The sequence below is a fragment of the Aedes aegypti genome, chromosome 3 (assembly GCF_002204515.2).
Source record: "Aedes aegypti strain LVP_AGWG chromosome 3, AaegL5.0 Primary Assembly, whole genome shotgun sequence".
NCBI lineage: Eukaryota > Metazoa > Arthropoda > Insecta > Diptera > Culicidae > Aedes > Aedes aegypti.
The window spans coordinates 80,001,972-80,029,335 of record NC_035109.1 but is presented as its reverse complement, the minus strand read 5'-3'; the positions used below and the strand labels follow the sequence as shown (position 1 = coordinate 80,029,335).

Sequence of the window (27,364 nt, the reverse complement as noted above, 5' to 3'; positions counted from 1 at the left end):
AATGGTAGGGGGGTTGGCGGTAATTTAAACTGGTTTGTTGGATAGGAAGGGTGAAGGAGGGGGAAGTCGTCATGATGCGCCGCAGCATAAGCCAGATTGTCCATCTGTTGGGACTACTACTATAACAGACAGGGTTCAACTAACTTGGATTAGATTTGCCTTGATTAGTGCGCACGTGATAAGAGTTGGGCTGAGAAGAAGGCTATATTCCAGAAGGACGTGATCTCAAGAAGGAGGTCGACCAATGCCTCTACTGGCTGCGGCAAAGTTTGCTAAGTTCTTCTTGTTCTTCTAGGCATTAACGTCCTCACAGGGATAAAACCTGCCGATCAACATCATTTCAAACGTACAACTTACGAATGATCTTAGATCATTGCCAGCAATATAATTTTTGGACTCACCGTAAGTTGTTGGTTTCTAAGCAGCGTACGATTTAATAGAGTGAAATGATCTGTAGCAGATAATGTCTGAACTGGTTTTCCGGCGAAACTAATAAGACCGACGCATGCAACGTTAGTAGCTTATAAGCCTGGTCTGTATTAACAGGCTCACGAGAAGCGTATTTAACTGCGTAAAATACTTGCACCTGCTCCTATGGCTCGATTTCTTCGGAACTACATCGAGCAACTACATTGGAGACGGCTTATGTTCATGCACTTCGGCAATCTCTGCCTTTAGCGGTACTACTAGTTCGCTGTTGGAGCTTATATCTTAATATCGTCAGAAACGCCGCTCACTATGACGTTTCAAAAGTATCTGCGACAACTCGTTCTGCCCATTGCATTGGCGGCTAAATCTCGCCACGCGTTTGAACCGCTTGTTGTGCAACAACACGTTCTATTTTTGGAGAACCCTGAACAACATCTTCTGGTGGCTGCTGTATTAGCTGACTTAGACTCGATTTCAGGGTGTTTATTGAAAAACTTTCCCGGATGCCAACAAATGATGCTGCGTATTCCAAACGTTTAATAGAAGGCAATACAGAATCAATCATTCATAATATTTTTGTTCTTTAATACAAATTTGAAGGATTTGTTAGCTATTAAAAAAATACTAATTGAACTTTAACACCACTTTTTACAAAAAATAAAACACTAAAATCACTAGTAAGGCGAGCAAATACCTTTAAACTCTAATATGTTGCTTATCTTGACAGAAAGGCCTATTTCGTCTGCGATTTACAGACTTCTTCAGTGTCGACAGACAACTATAAACGATTATTAGAAATAACTAAATGATATTTTTAGCAAACTTTCTAAATTGAAAATTTGCCTAAATTAATTAAACCGAAGACCTGCCTTTCCAATTCGTCGAAGAAAATGTTTGGCATGGTGAAAATAACTTTCCAGTACTTATTTCAAGTCAAAAAGTCAGACTACAAGGGATGCCGTGCACTAAATTCTAATTTATGTATTAATTTGTAACAGAAATTTCACAAAAGGGCAAAGTTTAATAACTTCTTTATAAAAATACTTTGGAAATAATGCGTTAGACATGGCCCATGGTTAATTTCTGGAGAAATGTTAGATCTGGTTAACTTACTGGATTAAAGGATAAAGATTTTTGATTAAAACGATATTTTATCAAACTCTTTTTTGATTAATACTGACTTTTTTTTCCTGAATCTAAAATGCATCTTTTTAAGAATCCATCAAAGATTTGGCAAGAATTTCACCAAGAACTAAAGACAAATCTGCTCAAGAATCCCTAAAGGTTCGTGTCCTTTGTTCATTCATCAATGCATCAATGAGTACTCCATGATTTCAATAAGAATCTCATAAAAAATCCGTTGAGAATGACTGAAAGAAGTGGACGAACCAACCGGTAATCAAAATTGTAATCCGAAAAATATTTCACCAAGAATAAATATCAGTATCTATTCCAATTCGACAAATGGAATTCTTTAAGAAACTGTCTGGGATTTCGGTAAGGGACCACTTCGATCTCCCAAGACAATTGTCGAATACCTTTTCGCCTCTGAAGTTTGTTATCGTTTACCAATCCGCTACAAATTTCAAGAAATATCAGTCAAAGATCTTTTATGAAACCACTAAAAACCATTTAAGAAATGTTTTTATTATTTTTCTATTATTCTTTCAAAGAACTTTCAAATACACGTTAATTTATCCCCTGAATTCTCGTTAGCATTACTGCAAAGATCTCACCAAGAATTTGCCATGATACACAATGGTAATCTATCGAGTATCTCACTAAAAACTTAACAGAAATCTGTAATTACCGGTCTAGAAATTTTTCAAGGATCTCAAAAATGTTCCCTAAAATCTCCTTTGAATCATGCCGCCAGAAGACTACAAAGCATTTCACGAGAAATTGGTAAAAATTGTAGTAAAAATCTATAAAAAAAATCTAATAAATAATTCTATGCTGCTCGAATCAATTTACAAGTTAACTAGTTCAGCGATTCCGGTTGAAGGAAAGGCGCTCTGGCGACTCATGCTGATGGTACGCTACGAACTACTCACAATAGTTTCCGGCGATAGATCTCTCATTCTAAGAGGTCGGGAAAAATATACCCAACCGATAGTATCCCAGCAAATTAAGAAATCGGTCCTACGATTCCGGTGAAGGAAAGGTTTCGGTTTAAAGGCGCTTCATTTGCCAGCGCTATCTCGCGGTCTCCTCAATTAGCTCCGTGCGGTGAACCTGGACTACCCCGACGGAGACCGAAATTATTACCTCGGTACTGATCGGAAAAGTATATACAGGGGATAGGCAAAATTTTGCCTATCTCAATCAATCTCTGGCGACCATCAGCATGAGTCGCCAGAGCGCCTATCCTTCAACCGGAATCGCTGAACTAGTTAACTTGTAAATTGATTCGAGCAGCATAGAATTATTTATTAGATTTTTTTTATAGATTTTTACTACAATTTTTACCAATTTCTCGTGAAATGCTTTGTAGTCTTCTGGCGGCATGATTCAAAGGAGATTTTAGGGAACATTTTTGAGAACCTTGAAAAATTTCTAGACCGGTAATTACAGATTTCTGTTAAGTTTTTAGTGAGATACTCGATAGATTACCATTGTGTATCATGGCAAATTCTTGGTGAGATCTTTGCAGTAATGCTAACGAGAATTCAGGGGATAAATTAACGTGTATTTGAAAGTTCTTTGAAAGAATAATAGAAAAATAATAAAAACTCTTCTAAAATGGTTTTTAGTGGTTTCATAAAAGATCTTTGACTGATATTTCTTGAAATTTGTAGCGAATTGGTAAACGATAACAAACTTCAGAGGCGAAAAGGTATTCGACAATTGTCTTGGGAGATCGAAGTGGTCCCTTACCGAAATCCCAGACAGTTTCTTAAAGAATTCCATTTGTCGAATTGGAATAGATACTGATATTTATTCTTGGTGAAATATTTTTCGGATTACAATTTTGATTACCGGTTGGTTCGTCCACTTCTTTCAGTCATTCTCAACGGATTTTTTATGAGATTCTTATTGAAATCATGGAGTACTCATTGATGCATTGATGAATGAACAAAGGACACGAACCTTTAGGGATTCTTGAGCAGATTTGTCTTTAGTTCTTGGTGAAATTCTTGCCAAATCTTTGATGGATTCTTAAAAAGATGCATTTTAGATTCAGGAAAAAAAGTCAGTATTAATCAAAAAAGAGTTTGATAAAATATCGTTTTAATCAAAAATCTTTATCCTTTAATCCAGCAAGTTAACCAGATCTAACATTTCTCCAGAAATTAACCATGGGCCATGTCTAACGCATTATTTCCAAAGTATTTTTATAAAGAAGTTATTAAACTTTGCCCTTTTGTGAAATTTCTGTTACAAATTAATACATAAATTAGAATTTAGTGCACGGCATCCCTTGTAGTCTGACTTCTTGACTTGACCGACCTATGCAATTCCGGGTAGCGGACTTCCGATTCTCAGCTGCCTCGACGACCTATTACATATACTAGTTTACGCTCGCTCTACTCGGTCTAAAAAGACACGGACACCGTCTTCAGTCATTTAGCTGCACAGACTATAACTAACACTGGGCAACGGACAAGCATGCTCCAGTGGCACAGCCGAAAAACATTCCTTATGGAAAGTTTCAATGGCTGGAGCGGGAATCAAACCCACATCCAATCACATCCCTGACGACAATAACTGCACGGCCACGAAACCTACAGTAGTGTACATGGTTCGGTGCTTTCTGATCTTCATGGCATCTCCTTAGTAGGACAACATAATCTGCGTTATCCCTCTGCTCGCCGCATTCCACGTTCATTCATTCATGCTGGCACATTTTTTGTACTATGTTATCCAGGTTTAGAACGCCTGCAGATTCCGACAGTATAACGCTCATACATTACTGAATTGGGTCCTAAAAATTTTAATGAATTTTTGTTTTTATTTGATAATACGAAAGAGCATATTCTTGCAACAACTTTAGCATTTTTTCCAGCTCGAATAACGGCCATAACATATTTAAACTTTGATTTCTAAAATTATTCCAAATATGTACCTTGACACTTTTGATCATGTTGACATTCACTTTGTCGACAAAAAATACCACAGGGTTTTAACACTGGGGTTGTTCCTATCTGATATTTCGAAAGGGACACGGAAAACAAAATATACCCGAAATTTGAGTTTAAAGCAAAGGGCGTGACAAAATCTCAAAAAACATAAAAAAATATGTTTGAACCTAAACGAATGAAAATCATTTAAAAAATCAGTAAACATGTGTTTCTGACCTAAACTTAGGCGTTTGGTACTAAAATTGAGACAGGGCTTTAGGACCCTATTGAGGCACCATGTTATGTCCGGTGTCTTGTCGGTGACTCTACGTATTCGGATCTATGTACAGTGGTTACACTATTATCGGTCACCGATTGTTATGAATCATTTATTTACATATGAATTAAATTTGTAATAGAGTGATTACTAACCGTGACTAGGTGACTCATAATTTGCTCAATTTGCTAAGAATTGACACTACGGACTACCTGTTGTGGTGGTAAAAGCCTTTTCACAGTTGACCCCCTGATTCATGCGGCTTCAAGCTTACCGTGCCTATGAATGGGGGGTCTACATGAAACCTAATCGCAAACGGTCCCTATGGAGTAACAGGGCTCCCTCCACAGTATTTTGCCCTTCCTGCGCTACCCGGAGCAATGGTGCAGGTGACCTTATGTATCTACGAGATAATCAGCTGCGCTTCTTCAGTCTCAACAAAGATGTTGTAATTCAGTTTAAATTTTTACCTTTACGGTTTTGCATAATGCGTTTTACACAGTGAACTCTGTGCTTTGTCGTCTTTGGCGACTTTCAATAGATAGGGTGCAGAACCACTTGGGCACTTCCATGATTCACTTAGGCATGGGTGGGGTTTCTCGGCCGAATTGTCTGAAAATTTGCTATAAGAAGCGCTTCAGTACGACGCATATTATGGCCAAATGTGAGCTCTGTAGTTTTCAAAAAACCTCACTGCCGAAGTGAATCAAAAGTGCCAAGAATAGGATCCGGCTCTCTACTGGTATTTTTCGTGCTGTGATTGCAAAAAGCTTAATCCTGCCTTGTTTGGGTAGTGGCTACGGCTAGAATAGCTCAGATTGATCTTCAGCATTAAAGAACAGCAACGATCAATCTTTGCAGACACATGCAAAATGCTACAGCCCAAGTGGCGATACTTTCGAAAGGGGAACTTCAATCTTGGTAACCTTGTGGACCTGATTTTTGCTACTTTCAGAACAACATGAAATGGCAAACTTGCATGTCATGTCCCGTTCATGCTCGTTCGTTAACAACACAATCGTTGCTACACTCATTTCTGACATAACTACCAGAGATGAATAGAACAATCGATGATTCTGTTGGTGACCTCAATAGGAAATGCGTTTATTGTTCGGTATATTTACCACATGATGTACCACCCCAACGGATGATTTCAAACGAGTCGTCGTACACTGCGTAACAAAAGACCTTCCGCTGGTTGTTGGCAGTGATGCCAATGCTCATGACATCGTCTGTGGAAGATCAGAGATCAACTTGAGAGGCTCTAGTCTGATGGAATACTTAAGTAGTACAGATCTTGGATTACTTAATATAGGCAATCCCCCAACCTTCATGGTATCTACTAGAGAAAAAGTACTAGACATAACGCTCTGCTCGAATAGAATCAGCCACGAGTTGACGATAATTGGTTGGATCAAATCAGGAATTAGTACTTTACATTACGCTACATCTTCTTTGAACATTCAATTGTAACTGCACATATTTAGAGTTTTAGGTACCCCCGGTCAATAATCTGGGAACTCTAAATTGAATTGATTGCGACCAAATTCCATGGATACTCTTCGTCCATTGAAAATTCAAGTGATTTGGATGATACCATTCATCCTACAACATCCTACACCATGGAAGCTTTTGAAGAACAATGTCCTCTGCGGTCTGTGAAGATTACAATAGATACCCCATGGTTGAAATCCCAGACCCAGAAAACAATGTAGAATAAGTTGGAACAGACGCCGTTCAGCTGAATCAGAGTCGTTCAAGTCGCCTCGCCAGGCTTACATGAAGGCTCTTCGATCTGCTGGCTCGCTCAACTGAAAACTGACTGAAAAAGCCTTAGTTCAGTTGTTTTCACTTTGTATGAAATCAGTCGACTGAACAAAATCCTTCCAAAATCTAAGGATTTACAAGTGAACAAAATTCTCTTACCATACTTTGTTTAGAAGTTTTAGATTGTTTATTCAATACACCCTTCCCGGATGGGTGGACATAGCATCTACGGATAATATCATTTCATGTAATTATGAGTCTCTGACTTCGGCATGCAGTATCGTAACTGAATCGATTCCATGGGCACTCAATAGATTTGCTTCTTCCAAATCTCCAGGAGCAGGTGAAATTTATCATGTTCTGCTCCTGAAAGTATTTGAGTTTATCAAACATGTTTAAAAAAAACTACTTGTAAGCAGTTTTGCTACCGGGTATATTCTCAAATCCTGGCGTGATATTCAGTGGCGTCTCGTCCTAAGGTGCACTTGGTGCACTGCACAGTCAAAGATTTCAAACTAACAATTTAAATATATATATATTATAATTCAATTTAAATATATATATTATAATTCTCAATAATTCTAACATTCATAATGTGTAGTTGTTTGAAAATGTTGTTTGATTTCTTCACCTTCAATTGGTGCATCACCCTCAGTGAACAAACCGTTTGATTCTCCCCCCCCCCATGGTCTTGCTCAACCAGCAAGCGAAAACAGCCAAGCAAACAAGACAAACTGCCATGCGTCTCCATCGTATTGCAAAGAATGTTCATTTCAGCCGTGCACTCTTTCTTGTGCACGAAAATAGCGTGTATGGACACAGCAGGAATGTGCATTTGTATTGGCATTTCTAGAGCAACAGTGGCGTTGTATAGGTAAAATCTGGTTCACTCCAATTTGTGCACCCAAGAGAGAAATTGCCCATGACGCTCGCATTGGTTTGCAAGAATAGGCTAGGGGAAGTGGTTCACCTAGCATGAATGAGGGATGAACTTATCGCTGAGAAAAAGTAGATTTTGTATGAAATTTGACAAGTATTTGAATGACAGATTCATCCTTGTTCATCCACTTCTCCTAGCCTATTGAGAAAGCGCGCGCAACTGGCGTCACGACGTCTGCTGTTGGGAGTCAACGCCATACATGCTTTGTGTGTATGTATGTTGCATGGAGCTTCCAGGGGTCGCGCGATAGTAGGCGCAATATTGATTGGAACCAAAACTAGATGTTATAAACATATTGGCCAAATTGATTATGTTTTATCTTATTAAATACACAAAATTTATGTGGCTTTGAATTGATTTTTGTGTAACTATGTGTGAATATAGTTTTTCTTGCTCAATAGACCGACAACTGAAAAATTGCGGTGGGCGTTAAGTGGGTTTCAGCGGTCAACAGTCAGTCATCATTTCACTTAAAAGCTTTGATGTATCAACAAAACTATACAAAGAGATGTACCAGCGCTGGACATCGTCGAAAAGCTAAGATATCGTGATACAATTGACAAACTGTAATTAATAAGAATTATTATATAGAATGACAACGTTAGGAATAATGGAGATTCGGAATTTCGCGAAAGCCACGAAATCCACGGAATTTATCCTTCATTGCGAAACTTGGAAAATAACGCGTAAATAGTTGAATTCTGAAGGTTTATATGATAATCTCAGAAAAGTTCAGATTTTTGCTCATAAGAATGGTTTATTTATTTGTAAGCCGAGTTGCATATAAAAAAATGTGCTGATCGTTTAGTTTCAAGTTAAACTTCTTTCTTCTTGCTTTAAATTTTGTATTGATAATATGATATTAAACTTATTATCTCAGTTCGCAAAATACGAAAATTGCTTGAAATTTACGCATATAATGGTCATTTTACTGTAAATATACATTTTTATGTCAAATATTATCAAACTATGGGACCGCGATTAATACGCAAAATTTTTCTTTCTTCGCCTTGATATCAGCGAAATTTTGAGAATTTTTCTTGTCCCTAAACATTGTATATTGGAATCATCCAAAATTCTTAAAACTAACAACTAGTAATTGAAACGAAGAAAACAAACAAAAAATACGTCCAATGAGCAACAAATATAATAGCTTCCAGACACTTCAAGTTTGCATACAGTATTGGAAATTACATTTTAAGCTGAAATACATTTTAAAAAATCAATTGAAAAATTCGTATTCATAATTCAAAATAAACGGTTTGTGCGAGTCAGTGCACAGGTAATCAAATTCCTCACGGGACGCCTCTGGTGATATTACTGTAAAGTTTATCCCGAAAGGAGGACGTGCGTCGTATGAAGGAGCGAAGAGTATTAGACCAATCAGTCTGACTTCTTGTCTTCTGGAATGTCTGGAACGCATTATCGATCATCACTCCGTGATGTTTATTTGGCAAACATGCCTCTTCATGCGAATCAACATACTGACCAATCTGGAAAGTCCATTGTGACTCTTTTACACAAAGTTCTATACGATATCGAGAAAGCATTCTCTCAGAAGCAATCTTGCTTTAGTGTTTTCTTGGATATTGAGGTTGCCTTTGATAACGTGTCTTTGGACCATATTGGAACGTGCCTTTCTACCATATTGGAAGCTGCATGAAACCATAGGCTACCTACAATGATTACCTATTTGATTCATTGAATACTCAAAACAGACATCTCTTCTCGACTAGCTGCGATTCGAACATGTTTGTGGATGCCTCCAAATGGGGAGTCTTATCACCACTTTTATGGAATATGGTGAACACTATTGAGGCAACTAAATTATGGATTTGCCGACCAATATCTAGTTTTGATAATTCTGGACAAACATTTGAAAAGGGCCCAAGAGGTCTTGAGCCTTTTTTCTGAAACGTTGCTGTTGAGCCCATTTTAGCCCGCCCACGCAAACTAACACTACTATCAGAAAGATTAGTGTTAGCTCTTCCTGATAGTGGTATTGGTTAGCGTGGTCGAGTTGATTTGGGCTCAACAGCGTCTTGCAAAGCCAATGTTTACCAATGTCGATGTGCCCTTTTGAAATGTTTGTCCAGAATTGGTATGTGCATAAGCACCCTGTTTGACCTGATGCAAAGTGCTCTCTAGGTAGTCGACAGTTGGTGTCACCAATATGGCCTTTCGATTAACCCGAATAAAACAGACAGACGAAACCGCGATGGAATTAACCATTCACGTCTTTTTGGCACTGAGATTAATGTAACTGATCAAGTAAAGTGTGTCGGAGTCGTTCTAGATCCCAAATTTTCTTGGACACCTCACATTGATTTCAGAGTCAAAAAAGCTTGTATGGCCTTCGGTCAGTGCCGGCGAACCTTTGGTAAAACTTGTATATCAAATGGATTAACACAACTGTTGTTCGACCAATATTGGCATATGGATGTCTTGTGTGGTGACAAAAGGGCGAAGTGAGAACAATCCAATCAAAATTGGGCCATCTCCAAAGGGAGTGCTTGATGGCGATGTCTGATGCGTTCTCTATGACTCCAAGAGCAGCGCTTGAGGCTCTTTTCAACGTTGTACCGCTACAAAACATCTAAAACAAAAAGCGCTTTCTTGATCATACCGTTTATGGGTATTGAATCGTAGATCTACACACACTTCGTTGTTCTCACTTATGGTGAATTGGGACAAAATTGTCCTTGCTCCAAGTGATCTCACATTTGCTTGTCACTTTCTTTGCAGTACATTTACCACACAATTCCCTTCACGGGACGTCTGGCTATTTGGAAAGAAGTATATCAAACAATATAGTGTGTTACACTGATGGCTCCCTACTTGAACGTAGAGCTAGTGCTGGTGTATTTTCGTGAGTTAAGGCTGAATCAATTTTACTCACTTGGTAGACATTACTCCGTTTTTAGGCGTAAATGCTCTTCAAACAAAACTGTACATTAATGAGCCATCTCCAAGGGTGGCGAAGTATTTAACAAATCTGTCAAATCAGAATTGTAGTCTCTTGGTCAGAGCGTTAGGCCACTGCCGACTCAACTATTATATGGCAAATATTCAGCGTGTTGACTCATTTGTGTGTGATAGTTGTGATTCCGATTAGGGAACTTCGTATCCTCTGGTATGTAACTGTACAGTTTTCGCGAATACTCCAGGGAACATTAGATTGTCAACGCCTTATTGCCTAACTAAGCTGAGGCAAATCTAATCGAATTTTTTAAATTGTCAAAAAGAGAGCATTCTCTTTTCACTCCGCCCATGTTCAGTTTGTTGTTTAGCTAGTAGGTAGATCGAGCCAGATGAGCCGCGCCGGTCTGCTGAAGCTGAGAGAGAGAGCAACTACAGTAGAGGCCAATCGGCGCAAATTCTAACTATTTATTTCATCGCCCCGGATCAGTTTTATTCGGGCCTTAATACCAGCGCCAATCTCAAACCGCGGTTATGGCCCATAACAGCTCGAGTGGCAGAGTGTGGGGACCGAACAGCGTTTATTGGGAGATGAATCTGTTGCAGTATGGATAGGATGGAGAGGTCTCTGCTAGGCCTTTTGTTTATTGTTTTGCCAGTTCGGCTTCGGCGCGTTGCCGCCGTGGCCAATCTTCCGACAACAAGTGCTTCTACTCCTACTAATTTGCAACATAAGGGTCTTTTCAAGAATTACACTACCGAATGGAAAGGGAATGTCTTATAATTTTGAGTTATTCCTAATAATGGTAGATATTGATGCTAGTAGAATTTGGGATTTAAATTGTTCACACATGCTGGTTGGAACATTTTTGAATGGACCCTACCTAAGCGTGACCGATTCGATATACCACTACAAGGCAACTTCAGCGCTAGCAGGGCTGGTAGCGACTGACTATTTTAAAAATTGGATATTGAAGATACCTTATGCTTGAGCAAAAAGACCAAAATACTTGATAATTCTTCTACTTGGTATTACGTCCTCACTGGGACAGAACCTGCTTCTCAGCTTAGTGTCAATGAGCACTTCCATAGTTATTAACTGAGAGCTTTCTTTGCCAAAGTTGCCATTTTCGCATTCGAATATCGTGTGGCAAGTACCATGATACTTCTATGCGCAGGGAAGTCAAGGAAATTTCCATTACGAAAAGATCCTGGAACGACCGGGAATCGAACGCAGACACCTTCAGCATGGCTTTGCTTTGTAGCCGCGGACTCTAACCACTCGGCTAATGAAGCCAATCTACCCTATACCATTTAATTAGAAGTATTAGGGTATTTTATGTATTTTGGACAGTGTGATACGCGTATATAATTTGGCCACTTCCATTTGATTTTGCCGTAAATGGCCAAATTATATACGCGTAATTTTGTTCAATATAACTTTTAAAGTTTAACCTGTTTTTACCAAAGATTTTTTCTACTTAAGTCTTCCAGAAGAAACTTCTGCAGAAACGCCTGATGAACTCTTGAAAGCTTGCTTTACAATTCTGAAAGGCCGATGATCAAATTTTTGTAGGCCATGGTGAGAGGCCAATTATTCTCTCTTGTTCATTCGAAGTAAACAAAAAGGGCCAAGCCTTTAGCTAATGCACGCTAACAAAAAAATAAGTGTTCCTATAAAAAAGTCAATGCTTGAATGAAAATCGGAAACGGTCCAAGCATGTTCATCATTTTTTTTTTTTTTTTCAAATTTTTGGCAGTTTCTAGTAAAGATCCTTATGACAGAAACGATTTCTCACCAAAAAATGATACATTTGGTGCATGCTTGCTAAAAAATAACATCAATCCAAACAAGCAAATTCTTGGAAAGTCGAGCACTGGACACTGAAGAAATCTGTAAGTCGCAGACGAAATAGGCCTATCTGTCAAGATAAGCAACACATATTAGAGTTTAAAGGTATTTGCTCGCCTTACTAGTGATTTTAGTACTTTTTTTTTTTTGAAGTGTTAAAGTTCAATTTGTAGTTTTTTTTTTTAATGAATTTTGATTCAAACTCTTTCACCTTGTTTACTGTTGGCTAATTAAACAAAAAAAAAAAAAAAAAACACAAATTTGATCTCTAATAAAACAATTTTGATTAGAAAAATGATTTTGTTTTAGTTTGGTCGATTTGAATTTATAAGAGAGAACAGTTTATAAATGGCGCAAAACAATGTTCGCCCTTTTTTACACCGAAAATATCAAAATAAGATTACGCGCCACCAACTTTTTTGAAGTGTTAATTGACAGGCTAATAACACTGCGGAACACGTTTTTGTCTCAAGCACCAAAATACCGCTATTCACTCAATTAAGGGTTGCTGAATCCATTGCCATTTTCAAAAATATCATATCACGTTTAGTTTTTAAGATATTGGCTTTTCAATGCAAAAATTGACTATTTTCAGCCAACTTGCATGCAAGTTTGCCAGCTTGTGAGGCAATTTATTTGCCTAATTTGCCAAAGAATTCAAACTTTATGTGTATAACAATACTTATAGGCAAAGTTTATAATACTTTCGATGCAGAAAAGTTATTTTTGATTATTTGAAAAAGTATTGTATTTTTCCATATAAGACTAACGAAGAATTTTGTATGGAGACAGAAAACCAGTCGAAAAAGTCGGTTTAATCTAAATTTTATCGCACAATTTCAACCAAATTTAATTCAAAACTAAATTTTAAGTGCAAAATAGCATGCTTAGCGGATTAGATCACAAAAAGTTTGATAAATTATACTTTAAATTTTATGTGAACATTAATTCAATCAGTGTTTTACACAACTTTGGCGACCTTTAGCTAAAAATTGTGACGTGCTGGAACATTTCTGAAAATGATATCAGATTCAGCAACTCCAAATCTACCCGAGATACATAATTTGATCCTTAAGACGCACAAAAATGTCATTTTTGTTACGCTGTGTAATCTGTCACTCTATTATGCAAAAAGGTTCGCAGAATTTTATTGGGCCATTCATAACCTCTCGTCGTCAGGTTATGAATAGCTTCAAAGGTTTATTTCTAGCTATCTCGTTTATTTGGCAGGCTCGGGCTACTTCAAAGGTTAACGCAGGAAACTAAAAAAAATATCTTTATTCTCTAAAATATACAGGTTGTTTTTCCCATGGAAATTTTCAAAGACATTCATGGAATGTCTCCGGAAAATTGTCAGGTAATTTTTACAATTTCAAATAAACCCGCGAGGAGTTTCTAAAGAAAATCCTAGAGTTATCTCTTGTAAGACTTGTGCGAGTTCTAAGTATACCTTGATGAATTCCTACGATGATCTCTGACGGAACTCCTGGATTAATAATGAAATTCTTTCTAGGATTTTCTTAGCAAATTGCTAAGACAATATAAAAATCATTCTAATCTCTGAATTCCTTGAAGAAATTTATGTGTGAATTATCGGAACATCAACTATAGTAAAAGCTTAAGCATTATCTGGTGTGGAACCTTGAATGAAATCTTATTAGAAAGAATATTCGAGAAATGTTTGAACCGCAGAAATAATATTTTGATGAAATGCTGAGAGAAATATCTGGATTCAAAATCGATGTAGGAATTATTGTAGTTTTTTATTTGTAAAAATGTAGAAACGGTTCGTTTTCTTATTCAGGAATCTTGAACTTCTGTAGGATCTGTGGGAAGAAGTAACAACTGGAAAAATCGTTGAAAGTACCAGTAAAAAGACAACTGGAGCAAATCCTGAGATAATCGCTAGGATTTCTTCAGAGTAATCTCTGGGAGAATCACTGGAGACAGTAGCCCTGGAGTGCTCTAATATTTTCTCGACCAAATTCTGTAGGAATTCCTCTAAGCATCCCTTGAGAAATCGCTAGTAGCATCACTGAAGGAGTACCTGAAAGTATTCCAGAAGGAATCTTTGGAGAAATCACTAGAATTTCTGAAACATATTATAAAAATATTATTAAGAGCTTGTAGAATAGTCTATGAAGTGTCTAGATTTTTGCACCAGGATTCACTTCAAGCAGATTAAGGCAAAAAAGAGACTTATAAGCGGTTTCTTCACCACCGCTTAGGCCTTAAACCTGGTTTAATCGTATGGGTAAACGTGGTTTACGACTTAAGCGAAGGTGAAGAAATCGGCCCTTAAAGACCATTCTGATTGAAATAGAGACTTTTGAGACCATACATCAAAAATAGACATTTTAGAGATTCGCATTGAAATAGTGACTAAGACTCAAAAAGAGACTTGCCTACCTGAAAAATGTACTGTTTTTCGTACCTGTTGTAAATTTTGCTTTTTCCCTACAAAGTTTATTTTTTGTAGAATAGACGAAGGTTTTTTAGTGAAATGTTGTCAATCATGTTTTCTATGCTCATGAAAGACACCCAGCTGGAACTGGGAATTGTGCTAGCCTTTACCAACTTGGCAATCTTATGTTCTGCTTCATTGTCTACACATGTATTTTAAAATAATTTCCCTAATTGTAAAATAAAACCTGATAATTCCAGGTTTTTTCCCAGGTTGAATAAAATTTCAGGATTTACAGGTAGTAGACATACTGATAAGGTAATTTTTTTTCAGGAGATTTGCATTGAAATAGAGATCAAGTCATTCAAATGTGACCCGCTACCGGCCCTGCACTAGAGAAGAGTGCATTGTTCTCGTCGCACCGCCGCATTTCCATTTGTATGAGATGATGGTCGTTGACGGCTCTGTGCGGCGTGTCCATTTGTAACAGTATCGCAAAATTATTTATTATGCTTGAGGACCATTAGGTATTCGTTTCAAGAGGGGCCCGTGGGGGAAAACCGGCCCGGGGCTGCAAACATTAATCCGCATATGGAATCGTGGGAGAGCCCATTTTCCTCAAACAAGGGTTCACAACAAGAAGGGGAGTGAGAGCTTGTGGAAATCGATTTCGTGTTGTCAGCAGGATTCCCCATTCCTCCCCGTTACCACTCTATTCCTGTCTGATGGTTCCTTCCGACTTCGCGACGACTTTGAAAGCCACATGCACTTTTTGCCAGGATTGAATGACGGACTGTCCTCCGGAAAACGTCAAGTGCATCGTCAGCAGAAATTCCAAACCATCGGAAATCCAACTCATCAGAACGAGCAATAATTACACACACGAGTCCATTTTTTTCCATGCTAACAGCGGGGAGCAGACGGGAATCCGCCGAGGATTGCGTGTTAATAGCCATCCAGGAACAGACACGGATCCATGCGATTATCACACCCAACTTTTAGGGCTTTCTTCACCACACACAATTCTTGCAGAATTTATCACTTACAATCACTGGGCAGTCTGATAATCTGTACCGATTATGCACCGCAATCGACGCACTTTTCACTCAGAAATCTCCGATATTTCGCGATAAACAAGAAACTTTAGTACCGATTATTTAAAAACGCGATTCTTGAACCGGACGCATCTCAAGCGAAGAAAAGCACCATCACAGACAGAGGGAAAACAAGTTCCTTCGATCGACGACGACGTTAAACTTTTGGATGCGAGCGAGAGTTGCGGTCTCTTTTACTCGCACGCAGAATGGGTTTTCTCACTCTGTCGCACCAATGGATTAGGTGTGCATCAACAACAACATTCGCGGCCAGCGTCGCGGCGCACCAAAAGTTGAAAAAGGAGACCGATGCAAAACTGCAAAAGTGAAATGACGCAGGGGTGGAATCGGAAAGTATCGACGATGAAAGTGAGCAGTTTGAAATTACCGATTCGTTCAACCGATTCAAACATCGATTACAATAATTTTTATGTTTGCCCATACATTCATTTATCCGTTTTCATTTATTTAGTTGACATCTAAACATATAAGACTGATTCAACAATTTCACGCCATAATACTCGGTTCGTGGCCGCATCTCTTCATCCTCGGTTCTGTCCTTCGATGCGCACTTGATCCGCACACCTAGCTCGCTGTGCTCCACGCCTTCTTGTACCAATAGTCTGAGTTTACTTATATTTTTTATAAATTGTATTATTTTTATATTTGCGATAATTTTTGCAAATTTGTACAAATTTAATCTTTTCGAAATTTATGAATTTTAAATCAGAACAGACTTTAGATTGGGCTGTTTCCAGAACTGCCGAAAATGTATTAACAAAATTCTTAAATGTAAGCGAAGTATGCACTTCAACAGAAAAGTAATCGTCTATCTCGATACGTGGAAAATTTGAAAAGAAATGTCATTTCAAATGGAGCTCACTGTAGAAAATTTCTTGACCATTTCTTCCGCAGAAATTTTTACTTTTCTTGAGCGGAACAGCATACTTAGCTTTAAACGATATGATGGATATGGATCTTCAGCACGTCGGCGAGTATGCGTGATCTCCCGATGAAGTTGAGAGATTTACAGTTCCACGAATAATCAACGAGAGAATACGAACCGGAACAATCGGCGAAGACTACAGCGACGTAAAGGGACTAGCGATTGGAAGCTCGGTACGTGGAACTGTAAATCTCTCAACTTCATCGGGAGCACACGCATACTCGCGACGTGCTGATGGACCGTGGATTCGGCATCGTAGCGTTGCAGGAAGTGTGTTGGAAGGGATCAATGGTGCGAACGTTTAGAGGTAACCATACCATCTACCAGAGCTGCGGCAATACACATGAGCTGGGAACAGCTTTTATAGTGATGGGTGATATGCAGAGGCGCTTGATCGGGTGGTGGCCGATCAATGAGAGAATGTGCAAGTTGAGGATCAAAGGCCGGTTCTTCAACTTCAGCATAATAAACGTGCACAGCCCTCACTCCGGAAGCACTGATGATGATAAAGACGCTTTTTACGCGCAGCTTGAACGCGAGTACGACAGTTGCCCAAGCCACGACGTCAAAATCATCATAGGAGATCTAAACGCTCAGGTTGGCCAGGAGGAGGAATTCAGACCGACGATTGGAAAGTTCAGCGCCCACCAGCTGACGAACGAAAACGGCCTACGGCTAATTGATTTTGCCACCTCCAAGAATATGGCCATTCGTAACACCTACTTCCAGCATAGCCTTCCGTACCGATACACCTGGAGATCACCACAGCAGATAGAATCGCAAATCGACCACGTTCTGATTGATGGACGGCACTTCTCCGACATTATCGACGTCAGGACCTATCGTGGCGCTAACATCGACTCTGACCACTATCTGGTGATGGTCAAACTGTGCCCAAAACTCTCCGTCGTTAAGAACGTACGGTACCGACGGCCGCCCCGGTATGACCTAGAGCGGCTCAAGCAACTGGATGTCGCAGCGGCATACGCACAGCAACTCGAGGCTGCATTACCGGAAGAGGGTGAGCTGGACGAAGCCCCTCTTGAGGACTGCTGGAGAACAGTAAAAGCAGCCATCAACGATGCAGCTGAGAGCAACGTCGGGTACGTGGGACGGAGTCGACGGAACGATTGGTTCGACGAGGAGTGCCAGGAGGTTTTGAAGGAGAAGAATGCAGCGCGGGCGGTCATGCTGCAGCAAGGGACCCGGCAGAACGTGGAACGCTATAAACGGAAACGGCAACAGCAGACCCGCCTCTTTCGGGAGAAAAAACGCCGCCTGGAGGAGACGGAATGCGAGGAGATGGAACAGCTGTGCCGGTCTCAGGAAACGCGTAGGTTCTATCAGAAGCTCAACGCATCCCGCAATGGCTTCGTGCCGCGAGCCGAGATGTGCAGGGATATAGATGGGGGCATTCTGACGGACGAGCGTGAGGTGATCGAAAGGTGGAAGCAGCACTTCGACGAGCACCTGAATGGTGCTGATAGCACAGGCAATGAAGGACGGGACAACGGAGAAAATGCCTTCATCAGTACTGCGGAAGATGGAAACCAACCAGCCCCCACTTTGAGGGAGGTTAAGGATGCCATTCACCAGCTCAAGAACAATAAAGCTGCTGGTAAGGATGGTATCGGAGCTGAACTCATAAAGATGGGTCCGGAAAGGCTGGCCATTTGTCTGCACCGGCTGATAGGCACAATCTGGGAAACAGAACAGCTACCGGAGGAGTGGAAGGAAGGGGTAATCTGCCCCATCTACAAGAAAGGCGACAAGTTAGACTGTGAGAACTTTCGAGCGATCACCATTCTAAATGCGGCCTACAAAGTATTATCCCAGATCATCTTCCGTCGTTTGTCACCCGTAGTAAACGAGTTCGTGAGAAGTTATCAAGCCGGCTTCGTTGACGGCCGATCGACAACGGACCAGATCTTTACTGTACGGCAAATCCTCCAAAAATGTCGTGAATACCAGGTCCCAACGCATCACCTTTTCATCGATTTCAAGGCGGCATACGACAGTCTCGACCGCGTAGAGCTATGGAAAATCATGGACGAGAACAGCTTTCCCGGGAAGCTCACGAGACTGATAAGAGCAACGATGGAAGGTGTGCAAAATTGTGTGAAGGTTTCAGGCGAACACTCCAGTTTGTTTGGATCCCACCGTGGACTACGACAAGGTGATGGACTTTCGTGCCTGTTGTTCAATATTGCGCTAGAAGGTGTTATGCGGAGAGCCGGGCTTAACAGCCGGGGTACGATTTTTACGAGATCCAGTCAATTTGTTTGCTTCGCGGTTGATATGGACATTGTCGGCCGAACATTTGAAAAGGTGGCAGACCTGTACACCCGCCTGAAACGCGAGGCAGCAAAAATTGGACTGATGGTGAATGCAACCAAGACAAAGTTTATGCAGTTGGTGGGGCCGAGCGCGACAGGGCTCGCCTAGGCTGCAGTGTTACGACAGACGGGGATACGTTCGAGGTGGTCGACGAGTTCGTCTACCTTGGATCCTTGCTGACGGCTGACAATAACGTTAGCCGTGAAATACGGAGGCGCATTATCAGTGGAAGTCGGGCCTACTATGGCCTCCAGAAGAAGCTGCGGTCAAAAAAGATTCACGCCCGCACCAAATGTACCATGTACAAAACGCTCATAAGGCCGGTAGTCCTCTACGGGCATGAAACGTGGACGATGCTCGAGGAGGACCTGCAAGCACTTGGAGTCTTCGAACGTCGGGTGCTTAGGACGATCTTCGGCGGTGTGCAGGAGAACGGTGTGTGGCGGCGAAGGATGAACCACGAGCTCGCCCAACTCTACGGCGAACCCCAGTATCCAGAAGGTGGCCAAAGCTGGAAGGATACGATGGGCAGGGCATGTTGCAAGAATGCCGGACAGCAACCCTGCAAAGATGGTGTTCGCTTCGGATCTGGTTGGTACAAGAAGGCGTGGAGCGCAGCGAGCTAGGTGGGCGGATCAAGTGCGTATCGATTTGGCGAGCGTGGGGCAGAACCGAGGATGGAGAGATGCGGCCACGAACCGAGTATTGTGGTGTGAAATTGTTGATTCAGTGTTATCTGTGTAGATGTTAACTAAATAAATGAAAATAACGCCAAAAATGGTCATTTTCAATACCCACCCACCTACTCATAACGCATCTTGTAAGAATATTTTCCGAATTTTGTATGTGCTGTAACATCTTGAAGACACCCACCCACCCCCTTCAGCGTTATGACAAATGTGAATGGGCCCATTAATGTTAATCATATAAAATTATACTGAAATTAATTTTATTGTAGAAACTACTGAATCCATGGTAAAATTAGGGTTCATTCACATATTTCATAACGCCAAAAATGGCCATTTTTGACACAATGCTCTGTAGTGGATGCTACTATGGACATAGTCAAATTTACTGCACTGCTCAGTGATTTTCACCAGATTATAGTAAGCTTAAAGGCCCAAACGCAATGATAGCGGAACGGCAACGGAAAGCGGAACCGGTTCGCCAGCATGAACTACAACAAGCTTGTCGACCCAGATTTTGTTCAATTTCATTTGTTGTCAGCTCAGTCGAGATGGTGTGATTCATGCTGGCGAACCGGTTCCGCATTCCGTTGCCGTTCCGCTATCATTGCGTTTGGGCCTTAACAGATTTTTGTAGTCGGTTGAAAATCGTTGGTGCAGTTCTTAATTCTACCATGGATTCGGTAGATTATACAACAAAATTTGTTTGTGTGTAGAATCGATTTAACATCCCGACCAACCAGTCTTCATAATTCTTTATGGATCTTTGTTCGACGATGGCGATCGCTAACGGTTCAAAACGAATCGATATCGATCGCTATCGAAAATCACTGACTGGTTGATCGGGATATTTGAATAAAACGCCTAAATTGCTGCTCTCTACCGATTCAAATTACGGGTCACCCTGCAGACTGAAAACCAGATTAACAGCCCTGCGGCATCATCGATACTTTTTGCGATATATTTGACAGCCCAGTTTGTTTTGATCCGATGCTCGTCTCGCACTGTTCCTGGCTCAACTTCGCCAGAGAAAAATGTGTTTTGATTGAATAATCACCGGTTCGCAGTGCAAGTTTTTTAGAAAAATCGTCGAATAACAGTGAAATAATACCTCGTTGTCCCGTGCAGTGCAGTGAACATGAATCAAGCAGAGGTGGCCAAACTGATGTCGCAGCTGAAAATAGCCGTTCGTCCGCGCCATCGCAATCTGAAAAACATTGACGGGCCGGAGGGAAGGCTGAACAAGTTGCGCAAAACCGTCACGGCATTGGTGAAACACGAACGAATCGAACTGAACTATCAGAGGGCGGATGAGGCGCGTGGTTACGCAGAACGGCTAATTTCGGATGCCATCCGATACGGGGACCGGCACCAGCCAACGATGGAAATGGCCGACTTCTGGCTGACGGAGAAACAGCTGGTGCACAAACTGTTCAAAGTGTTGGCGCCGCGCTTCGAAGAGTACAAAGTATCCGCCACCAGAATGTACAAAGCGCCGAAGGAATACCCCGGATGGTACCGGAAGCGGGCCGTGCTGGAGCTGAGGGGGAATCCGTATCCGGCTTTGGTGCAAAATCTCCATCAAAACCGGAACCTGCTGCACAACGTTCTGCTGGATGAGGCTCGGAAGGACTTCCGGAAGGAGAAGTACGCGGAAATTGCGGCCCAGATTGGTGCGGAGCCGGCGAAAGAAACCAGTGAAAGTGAAGAGAAGAAATGAAGGGACGGGTGGATAGGTTAATCGGTAACAAAATAGAACTAATGCGAATGGTTGCAATTCGTTTGCCCTTTATTTCATGAGAAAGCCTTCCATCGGCACCAATAAGCAGGACTTTGCAGTTAAGTTGAAAGTTGAATGAGGCCATGCACCGATGGGTTTAATTTATGCCAACATTTTTAATTGCTTTCTTGAGAGTTGTCACCAAGCCGAGAGTGGAATGGGATGTGTTGCTTTGCGGTCGCCTGCTCTGGCGGCACGGTATGGTCTTCTGCAACGTTATTATAGCCAAGCAGGACAACGGCAGAATGCGTATCCATTTCATGAGAAGTAAAGGTCATATTTTCTCAGAAGCTCTTAGGTTGGAAAAGTCGGCTTCCAGTTAATAGTGGTCATCGGACAATGCGGAAGTAAATTAGCAATTACTCAACTCGCTAGAATCGCGGAAGCTAATTGAAGGTTGATTGCCAAGTGCGTGCAAATGAGACGATTAATTATTCCTTGGGTCGCCTTTCCTAGGTGTCGCACATTTATAACCTGTGCAGTGAAAAAAGATCAAAGCATTTTGCTCGAATTAAAATGTGTCAATTCAACGGTAAGTAAGGGGATTGTGTCAAATGCCGTTGAAATAAAGAAGGAAAGTATCTAACTCTTATCAAATAAGAGTCACACAATTACTTCTTTTGTTCGGCATGACTTACATGATATGTATTTCAATTTATCTTGTTAGTTGCATTCTCTTATATATGAGCTGGATGACAGTATGCTGATTTTTAGCAGAACTTTTTATGGATTTCTGGCGAGATCCTTAAAAAATTATCGGGAGATTTGAATAAAAACATTACGGGAGCTCCTACCTATGTCAAAATATTTTGAAAAATCTTAACATTTCCATGCATCGTAAATAAATCTCCGATAAGATTTCAAATGGAATCATCCATGATTTTTTGACTGCTGAGTTGCGTGATTAACAACTCACGCACGAGAAATCTCAGCGTGAGTTATGCGAAATTGAGTTTTTCACAACACTGAACTAAAGGATAATTATATTTAAGAATTTATACTCATTACACATGTGGCTGAAACTGGCTCTTGTAGGCTATATTGATCTTCGCAATTTTCAATGCGTTAAAAAGGTTTTTGCTCTTCTTGTATATTTTCATACATAATTTGGATTGAATAAAAAATCTTAAATATAGTGATGTCTCGAGAAAGTCACTCAAATTTCTTCACAGGATGTTCAATTCCTTTACAATGCAACAATTAAAATAAAAAAAAAATCATTATAATCGCTGCTGTTCGGAATATGAATTATGTTCGGAATTTGAAACAAAAAGGAACTTCCCTGCCCTTGGTTATGCAACCTTGCCGCGATGGGAGGGCATAATCCATTAGCCCATATGATGGAAACCAAAGGCGTAACCTGTAGTGGTGGTATCACATTTTGGCATTTTTTTGCTTAAAGCCGCGTCATAATTCATATGGCATAGACGCAATAATATCTCGGATGTGATCCAACGGACATTCTGCGTCATTGATAGAATTGATGCCCATTTCAAATAATTAATCTATTCGAAGTGGACATTAATACTATTGGTGACGTTCAGTTTGCCTTTTGCTAACCAGAATGATCCGTAGCCACTCTTACTATTAGCTAGCTAGACACATCTTTATCATATAAGACGTAGGGAATGCTTAGGAACTCTTTGGAAAATGACTAGTAGATTCACTGAGTAGAAATCAGTGGCGACAATCTTATTTTAATATGGTTTTTACATTGCCATAATAAGAAATACCTCATTTGTAACAGCGGTATAAATAATCTAATTCCAGCTTCATTTTCGCAAAATTTACAAGTAGAATACAACAGTCGAGCACTCAACACTGAAGAAGTCTGTAAGTTGCAGACGAAATAGGCCTATCTGTCAAGGCTCGCCTTACTAGTGATCTAACAAGGGAAGGCCACGATGGTGTTACACGGGCTTTCAACCGGACTATTTTCAGTTAGATTCTACATAATAAATAATATATAATAAAGAAGTATAGTGCAACAATAAATTCTGTACTATCAACTGAATTTTTAGCTCATTCTGTCCTTATTATTATAAAAAAACATGAACAAAGCTGATAGCGAGAAACTTTTTCTCGGAGCAAATAATTTACATAAAGTTTTGTACAGGGTAGGGGTATTCAGATTGGCAAGAAACATTTCAAAATTCTATAAAAAAAGGATATGAATATTTTTTTTTCCAAAAATTTTAGGCATGGCTTCAGTATATGAACTAAATTTTATTGGTATTATTTTCTCTCAAACTTTGTTTATAGAGTCTATAACTATGATTGCTCGGTATTTGATGTTTTTTTACGATCATTTTTCCATTCATCCGAGCTCATAATTGATGGGGCTATTTGGGCACGTCAGGAGTTAATCATCAATGTTAACTTCCTTTTCCCGATCAGCCTAGATAGCCGTGTAGTGTCGGTAGCGGTTGTTTCAATTAGCTAAGAATTAACACTACGGACTGCCTGTTCCGGTGGTAAAAGTCCACCTAACAGGTGACCCTTATTTCATGCGACATTAAGCTTACCGTGCCTAAGAATGAATGGTTAGGGGGGTCTAACTAAAACCTAACCGCAAACGGAGCCTGTGGAGTATAGATTTTGCAATCCCGGGAACATTTCCCGGGAAATGAGATTTCCCGGGAATCCCGTTTCCCGGATTCCCGTATTTCAGTGAATTTTTGTACTCTATTAAAGTTTGTAGTTCTATTAAAAAAAAAAAAAATGACCATCTATTTTCAAACAAAAACCATCGCACTATTTCCTTTTCATGTCATTCTAACCAGGGTCTTTGTGAGCTGAGTGGTTAGAGTCCACGGTTACAAAGCCATGCTAAAGGTGTCTGGGTTCGATTCCCGGTCGGTCCCGGTCGTAATGGAAATTTCCTTGACTATACGAATGCGAAAATGGCATCTTTGATAAAGAAAGCTCTTAGTTAATAACTGTGGTAGTGCTCATTGAACACTAAGCCGAGGAGCAGGCTCTGTCCCAAAAAGAACGTAATACCAAAAAGAAGAAGATCATTATAAACATGAAACTCACTAGATCACTAGATATATTTTGATGTTGATTTGTTGTTTTCTGAAATTAAATAGTTGTTGATTAAATGTATATTTTTTTACAATATGTTCTTCTAAAAAGCTTATAATCACAGACAAACAGACGTAACACTTAGAACAAATCTCGATCAAAATCATAGTCACGAGGACATATACGCCCAATGCTGAAATCGGTGTGTTTGGCCGACGGGTCAACAGATGGTGGTAGTGTGTAAACGTCAAACACGAACAAAAACGATGCGAGCGTTGCGAGTGGCGGATTGGCCACCTACCATATTTTCAAATCGACCGTTAAAAAGGTGGTCGATGGACAATGATGAGAGTGTTACGTCTGTTTGTCTGTGTTATAATCATAGCTATACAAACAAATGGGTTGTAGGACATTTCCCAGAAAGTCAAACCCCAGAACGACATTCCCCAGAAAGACGTTCCCCAGAAACCCCATTCCCCAGGAATGGGCATTCCCCAGAAAACCATTCCCAGAATAGGACATTCACCAGAAATGGGTTTTATACGTTTGTAAAGAGTGGAAAAAAATTGGTAGTTTAGTTTTTTTGTCGTTAAGAAAATGTACCTACTGAATTGATTCGGATTCCCAGATGCTTTGAATTACGGACACAGACATCAATTCACCCAAAATATTATTTTGTCAAAATTCATTATTATGGATCTCAAGCGAATAAAATCGGAATTGAGTTAAAAAATCTTTTGAACGGCGAGTGTTTGCTTCTTTTTTTCTCAGGCAAACTATCTAAGCTGCCGTCCATAAATCACTTGGTCTTCTATGGAAGGGGGGGGGATGGTGTGGCATTACAAATTTCAAAAAGTTTGTACGGTCAAAAACGAGAAAGAGGTGGCTTTGTTGGCTAAGTGGTTCATCGGCAGACCCAACCCATAATCTTAGGAGGAAAATGCTGTTTAAAATTTTTCTTGATTGTGTCTTACTAATTTCATAATTGTGCTACTGTCGTTCCCTGAATATCATTTCCCTGAATGCCACCTCTCCGAATGACCCGTTTCCTCGAATAGTGATGGCAGTTCAAACAGGTGCAAGAATAGTTTTTAAGGACTGGGTGCTGAACTAAAATGAATGATTAGCAATTAAAAGAAGAAAATAAAATAGATTTGAATGTCATCCTCGACTAAATATATCTTGCCAAAAATGGCCAATGATGGTGAAACTCGAAAGAACCGCCAATCAAGTGAAGAAGGGTGCATATTAGATTGATCGGTTCGTTACCACCTCGACACACAAAAGTTATGATAATTATAAGAAGCTAAAAACTTTTCGGAAAACTAGGCATTAGAGAAAACGGGTTGTTCGGGGCACTGGCAGTTCTGGGAACTGGCGTTCGGGGAAACGACATTTGGGAAACCGACATTCGAGGAAAAAGTAGCTCAACCGTTTAACATAAGCTGTTCCTACATATGCTTATACTGTGTTTTATGATCAAACTTGATCCAAGCTATTGTTTTTTTGTTTTCATAGTTATTCTTCCTTCTTTTAAAATTGGCTGTTCTTTCTAATTGTACTTTCAAAGGGAGATTGGTGTAGTTTAATATGTCACAAAGTAAATTAATGGAATTTGTTTTCGGCTTTCATGGCATATTCTCCCTTCTTTTTGAACATATGCTGTTCTTCCTAGGTTTATTGTCTAAATAATTAGGGATGGTACACATATTATGTCACGCTAAATTTAACTTTTTAGACGAGAAAATCGTCAAAAAAATATAAAAAACCGTCCAAATTGTTCGAATTACTGCAACAAACCGAAAGTCCTACCGTTAAAAATAAAAAAAAAACAATACGAAAATGTTTTACTTTATGAAAAATTATGATTTTTTCTCGAATTTTCCTGTTAGATGCATTCACTATTTACTATTACCATTTTCCTGGATTTGAAACACCTCAAAGATCTCTTGTTATTTTTTTTCTGGGGAATGTTCCATTCTGGGGAATGGATTTCTGGGAAATGTCCAATTCTGGGGAATGGCGTTCTGGGGAATATCGTTCTGGGGAACGTCATTCTGGGAAATGTCGTACAATCAACAAATGATTTTTCCAGGGATCTTTTCCATGAATTGAGTAGGCTTATAAAGTTTTTCATGGATGCAAAATTCATAATTTCAACTAGTTTGGTTTTTATTCTACTGCTTGCAAGGATTGATTCAATGTTGGTAAACATTATTTAAAATTTCATACGAATTGTACGAAAATACAAAAAAAAACGAATTGTCAAGAATAAGCTCCACATGGACTATTACTCATGTTACAAACTTTCTTGTTTGAAGTCTAGCGGTTAATGCGAAACCAACATTTTTTTAGATACACAAACTCACAGAAAAGAGAAGAAACCATACAAATTTTGCTGGTGTAAATAAATATTCATGGAAAACGAATAACTTATAAATGAAAAATTCCACCAAATTTGCTTTATTTTTCACGTTTTGAAAAATTTCCCGGGATCCCGGATTTCCCCGGAAATCGTAATTTTATTTCCGTTTCCCGGAAGTCGAATCCCGGGAAAATTGGAAACTCTAGTGGAATACCAGGGCGCTCTCTACAGTATTAAAGCCCTTCCTGTGCTACCTGGAGCAATGGTGCAGGTGACCTTGTGTTTCTCCGAGATAATCGCTGCCCTTCTTCAGTTTCAAGCCTGAGGCTAAATAAGGGTGGGATTATTAATACGTTGTAATTTAGTTTAAAATTTCCACCTCTATGGTTTCGCATTATGCGTATTACACAGTGTAGTCTGTGCTTTTCGCCTTTGGCAAAAGTCGCTAAGAGATACCGATCTGGTTTTTTCGCTGCTGGT

The 27,364-nt window shown here is 39.9% G+C and overlaps 2 protein-coding genes across 6 annotated transcripts in view; one reads left to right on the top strand and one right to left on the bottom strand.

Annotated features, from left to right (window-relative positions):
• Positions 1–15,891, bottom strand: part of LOC5578022 (transcription factor mef2A) — a 342,757-nt gene extending 326,866 nt beyond the window's left edge. For 4 of the 5 annotated variants that reach the window (XM_021848872.1, XM_021848874.1, XM_021848873.1 and 1 more), the window contains exon 1: positions 15,696–15,891. The gene's annotated coding sequence lies outside the window, so the exon portion shown is untranslated. Of the gene's footprint in view, positions 1–15,357; positions 15,374–15,695 lie in introns of those variants that run through there. The other variant, XM_021848876.1, reaches the window with a different exon arrangement.
• A 4,802-nt stretch (positions 15,892–20,693) lies between these two features.
• LOC5578023 (39S ribosomal protein L17, mitochondrial) lies at positions 20,694–21,489 on the top strand. Its single transcript, XM_001656713.2, has one exon. The coding sequence runs from the start codon at positions 20,851–20,853 to the stop codon at positions 21,430–21,432; it is 582 nt and encodes a 193-aa protein (XP_001656763.1). The 5' UTR covers positions 20,694–20,850; the 3' UTR covers positions 21,433–21,489.
• The last annotated feature ends 5,875 nt before the right edge of the window (positions 21,490–27,364 follow it).